The sequence below is a fragment of the Eptatretus burgeri genome, chromosome 8 (genome assembly GCF_056783735.1).
Source record: "Eptatretus burgeri isolate ZD-2024b chromosome 8, Ebu_testis_v1, whole genome shotgun sequence".
Lineage (NCBI taxonomy): Eukaryota > Metazoa > Chordata > Myxini > Myxiniformes > Myxinidae > Eptatretus > Eptatretus burgeri.
In genome coordinates, this window is record NC_140968.1 from 108474513 (window position 1) to 108480270 (window position 5758).

Consider the following 5758-nt stretch of genomic DNA (forward strand, 5'->3'; position numbering starts at 1 on the left):
AGGCCGTTAATTATCTTCATTTGTGTTTAAATTAACTCAAACACCCAATTTTCAATCACGCACTCCTTTGGAGGTCCCTTTTTATTTATTTTTTGTATACCTTGTCAAGGCTCGTATGAGAGCTAACACACAACGCACATCAAGGGGGGCATCAGACAGGAGGGGAGGGAGTGGAAAGGACAAAACAGTGGGAAATAGAGACATTAGGAGATCTGTGGAAGGGAGAGGGATGGGACGGGGAACATGGGGAATAGAAGATGGACATTACAGGGACTTTCAGGAAGGAAAGCAGGGAATTTTAAGGAGGTGGGCTTGGGTGGATTATCGGGGGTAGAAAAGATCGAGGATTTGGATGGGGGATGATAAGAGATGGTGGTGAACAGCTGTTTTTAAGGCCTGGAGGGAAGAATGGGAATGAAGAGTGAGGGAGTTTATTCCAAAGGCGGGAAAAAGAGGAATGAAAGAGTGAAGGTGAGCAGTGATTCGTGATTTTGGTAGTTTTACCAGAAAGGGGTTGTTGGCGGACCTTGAGCGACCTGCAGAAATGTGGTGGGGACAAATCGCTGAGAGAGCAGGGGGGAGGGGTCGAGGCTGGAGAAGAGACGGTAGAAGACAGAAAGACTACCGACCTCCCTGTGGTGAGAAAGTGAGAGAACCAATTACTCAGCCTCGTCGCGGGAGATACCAATAATCCGAAATGCCTTGGTTTTGACAGCGTGAGCCGAAAAAGTTGAGAAGCAGGAACACCAGCCCAGCAGGAAGAGCAGAACTCCATCAAGCCGTGGACGAAAGCTTTGTATGTGGTCAGGAGCTCAGGTGAGCCGAGGAAGGACTTTGCATGATGGAGGATTCCCAGTCGGTGACTGGCTTTGGAGGCCAGGTTGGAAATCTGGCTTTCCCAGAAAAGATCATGGTAGATAGTGAGACCCAGACGCTTGAAAGAAAGGACTTCTTCCAGTGGATGGAAGAAAGGATTGTTGAGAAAGTGGATGGGGCGGTTTCAAAATAGTCCTTTCGAAGAGACATCGGAAGTGTGTAATTTTTGTCCGGATTGAAGGACATGTTCCACGTGTTGGACCATTTTGTGATTTTACCCAGATCTGCAGAGAGTTAAGAAGCTGTTGCTTGCCAGTCTGAGGAATGGCAGATGGTACGGCAGAGGGTGGAGTCATCAGCAAAGAGATAAAGAGGATTTTCCAGAGAGTCGGAGAAATCATTGATGAGGACCAGAAAAAGAGCAGGGCCCAGAACGCGACCTTGAGGAACTCCAGCCTGGACAAGAAGAGGGGATGAAAGAACTCCATTTAAGGCCACACGTTGACTGCGACAGGAGAGGAAGTCTGTGAGCCATGAGTGGAAATGGCCTTGGATACCATAGGAAGAGAGTTTGGTGAGTTGGGCAGGTTGCCAGACCGTGTCAAAAGCACGTGGTATGTCTCGGGATATGCCTCTGATTTCATGTCTGGCATTGAGGACCTCCATCCATTGTTGGGAGAGCAGAGCAGCATATCCAGGGTAGAGTGACCTGGTCTGAAATCAAATTGATGAACGGAAATCAAGCCATTGGAGAAGAGGAAGGATTTAATGTCTGAAGCGATGATTGATTTCAAAAGCCTTGATGATGATTGGGAGAAGGCTGATTGGTCTGTCGTTGCAGGGATCTGTTTTTGCACCTTTTTTATGCAGGGCAGTAATGTTTGCTGATTTCCAAGCAGATGGCAGATGGCCTTGAGCAAATGAGAGGGTGAATAGAACAGAGAGAGGGTGAGCAAGAGCAGAAGAGCAGGCTTTGAGGACACGTAGGCTGATGCCGTCTGGACCGGTTGCAGAATCTGAGTCGAGGTTTGACAGCAAGCTCTCCACCTTGTCAGGAGAAAAGGACACAGAGCTCAGGGACAGTTGGGTGCGACTGGGTAAGGTGGGTAGAGAAAGTGACGGGTTTTGGACACAAGATTTAGCTGCAAACACCGAGTCTAGGCATTCAGCTTTTTCACGTGCGGTATCAGCAGTGCTGCCATTTGAGGTACGGGAGGGGATGGAGGGGGAACATACACCAGAAACAGATTTGATTCGACGCCACCAGGATTTTGAGGAGGGAGAGAGGTTTGAGAGTTCAGACTTGAGATGAGAAATATGTTGTTTTCTGGCTCTCCTGAGGGCAGATACACACTTGTTCCGAGCTTTATGGAAGGAACCGAGATTGCCCTCAGTTGGGTTTGCTTTCCATGAGGCAAAGGCAAGTTGTTTCAGGACAACTGCCTCACCACAAGCTTCAGTGAACCAAGGGCGTGAGGAAGGGTTGGACAACTGAAGACGAGAGGGGATAAATCTGTGCATGAGGGAGAGCAAGTTTCTTTGAAAGAATTCCCAGGATGAGTTGATGTTGGAGAAAGTAGCGATAGGAGACCAGTCTATAAGTTTGAGGGCTGCTTGGAGACCGTGCCACTCGGCTTGAGTGAAATGACAGACTCGACGGTGGTGAGGTGATTCTCTGATAATAGCCAGAGAGATGTCCACTTTGACAAGCACGTGGTCAGAAGAACCAATTGGAGCGGAGGAGGAGCAGCAAATATTGTGAGGGAAATTTGTCAAAATCAGATCCAGAAGAGATGGAGTACCATTGGTTGAGATCCGGGTAGGGAACTTGACCGATTGAGTCAGTCCCAATAAGTCGCAGAAAGCGACATAGGCCTTGCCAACGTGATCATTAATTTATAGAATATCAAATTCACAACATGAACATGTGCACAAAGAATCTACCATGCAAAAATAAACATTTATTTCACCACTGCACACATATTTACAATCATAATTCCCACATGATGACATTTGAATTATCCAAAGTTGTATCATGTACAGTATATTCACTTCCACAAACTAGATATTACATGGTTACACAGCATGCACAGATTATAAATGCTTCAATCCCACAAAGTAAGCATATTGTTCTGGGAGTTAAATACGACTTTCGTTTTTGTTAAAATCATGTGTTTGAGGGATTGCACTTAGGGGAAGAATAAGCAAGTTGGCTTGTTTGGGCACAGTTAATGGTTTCTTCATTGAAACTGAAATGCAGCTCAGTGCTGACTCCAATCAGTTTGACCATGGCAAATGGGGCATTGACTTGCTGTCTTTGACAAGACACAACATAGTAGTAAATAAAAGCTGCCGTAGCACCTGTCTACAGCCCTGGTGGCTTCAGGTGGTTGAACACATGCCCCTGGCTCCAGTTCAAACACACTCAGATCTCGCTTTAGAAATGTTTGCCAACACCTTAGCCTCAGAACATTCAAACACACACTCTGCATTGCTGTATGGGGCTTTTATAGCAAAAGGGCTAACCAGTCAGCCCTTTTTAGTGCCATCTGAACTTTGAAACCAGTCAAATCGTGACAACAAAATTATTTCATGACAAGAGATGAGAAGGACGAACAATACATGGTACAGTGCATTTATATGCTTTTACTTTTAAAAACAGAGTTCCTGACAGCACAACAGTTAATTCACTTCTTTTCATTTCATCCCTTCAGTGGGATCTTCTCCTGAATTATCTGCAACAAAAACACCCACCACCACCACCAATAAAAACAATGAGCAAGCATTACATCACAGTGATAATAGAGACTAATTTTAAAATATCTGAATTTGTGGCAAAAGGCTGCTTATCTCATTTTCTACCTCGTGATACTTCAGGTAACTAATGTTTAGTACAACGGAAGTGGGTCAATGCCAGAATACTCTCAGGTATAGGATTTCTTTTTTCAGAATTGGCATTGTCATTTCCACACGCTGAATAGCCCTCCCTTTGGTAGGGCTCAGTGGTTAAACTACATGCATTATGCCACAGGTACAGATGAAAATTGAAAGTAGTCTCCCCACCCTCGCATGTTCTACAAACAAAACAATGAACACGAGATTGGCATTGATGGAGCACATACCTCTGCCAGGATGAACAGTTTACGTTTTGTATCCCACTGATAGGCCGGATCTGCATCCAGACCTCAGCCAAAATATAATCACCTTATTCTTGTCACCGACCCAACTCATCCACCAAGTTTTGTCATAACTCATTCACAACGTTTTGAGATATCGTGCTACATATCATTTTTGGTACCATCATTGTCTGCTGTGTGCCTGGTGTTGGCTTACTGGCTGGAGTGGTGGGCTTGGGATCCTAGGGTCCTGAGTTCAAATCCTGCTTGGCTGTTGAATTAATACCAGGTAGGGTTGACTCAGCCTGTCATCCTTCTGAGGTCGGCAAAATGAGTGCCAGCATGCTGGTATCTTGTATCGGAGTGGCGATAGTGTCCAGGATTGTGTCCAATAGCCAAGGAGACTGCTGAGGCAGCACCAACGCTCTGCTCAGAGTATGGCCCCAATGGATGGATGGATCATCTACTGTGGTTTGTTCGCAACATGGTGTCGCATTGTAGCATCGTAATGTGGTGTCATCGTAATGGCAAAGAATCACTTGGAAATTAAAAAAAACACTTCTCGTATCCGGATCAGGATCGTCATCAGAATCTAATCAATTCGGCCTTGTCATACACTCAACCTGTCTACCAAATTTCATCTGAATTGGGCATTAACTTTTTGAGATATCCTACTCACAGACAGACAGACAGACAGACAAACAAACAGACGGGTGAAAACATAATCTCTGTCCACCTTCGGTGACGGAGATAATAAATAAGAAAGAAAATGAACAGGTGATTCAGTTGTTGCTTTGTTTAATTCTGGAGTTATTTACATGATTTAATGAGAGATACATTGCAATAATTGATGTGTCCACAAGAAAAAAAAAAAAAAACATTTCCAACTAGAAGGGCATTCTGTAAAGCGCATACCTCTACCACGTAATGCCTGATCGACAAGAACATCTTGGGCCCAATCGATTTTTGAAATATCATGCTATATAATCGTTTTTGGCCCATCTCTCACAGTAGTCCGGCAGTTATGAGAAAATTGTGATTTTTTGATAAAAGCATGAAACTTGGCATATAAGTTAGTTAAGGCATACCAATGCATATCTGAGAAAGAGACATTTGTGATTTGACCTACTTCCGGTTTTATTCAAGATGGCCACCAATTTGTCAGAAAAATGTGAATAAGCTCTATCTTAACATATATAATCAATAATTTAGCGGTTTCTTGCTATGAAAGAATCATGAATAATATAAACATGCTTCTCTGAGAAATATAAACCAAATAAATAGATAAAAACTAATATATATATATATATATATATATATATATATATATATATATATATATATATATATATATATATATATATATATATATAGAAATATATATATAGAAATATATATATGTTGTTCATTTTTCGGCTGCTCCCGTTAGGGTCGCCACAGCGGATCATCCGTTATGATCCGCATACTGATTTGGCACAGGTTTACGCCGGATGCCCTTCCTGACGCAACCCTGGTCGCCTCTTACGACACAGGGATCAGGATTTGGGTTTCGCCATGATTCCGGGCTGCTCTACACCCTGCCCAGTGCAGAGCTCCCGTCCTCAAGCGATCCTCCAACCCAAGCCTCCGAGTAGCCGGATTACAGGCGCACGCCACTACGCCCGGTAGAAATATATATATATATATATATATATATATATATATATATATATATATATATATATATATATATATATATATATATACATACATTATGCACACAAATTCTTATTATTCTGACGTATTGTTATTCATATGTTCTAAATGAGTTGATTAGATCGAACACT

The 5758-nt window shown here is 43.2% G+C and overlaps 1 protein-coding gene across 3 annotated transcripts in view; it reads right to left on the reverse strand.

The window, feature by feature from the left end:
* Nucleotides 1-2757: 2757 nt before the first annotated feature.
* Nucleotides 2758-5758, reverse strand: part of RNF31 (ring finger protein 31) — a 155504-nt gene continuing 152503 nt past the window's right edge. For all 3 annotated transcript variants that reach the window (XR_015061278.1, XM_085893481.1, XM_085893482.1), the window contains one exon: nucleotides 2758-3551. Coding sequence is in view for 2 of the 3 variants with exons in the window: in XM_085893481.1 (XP_085749607.1) it covers nucleotides 3519-3551 (33 nt within the window). In the remaining variant the exon portion in view is untranslated. The remainder of the gene's footprint in view (nucleotides 3552-5758) is intronic.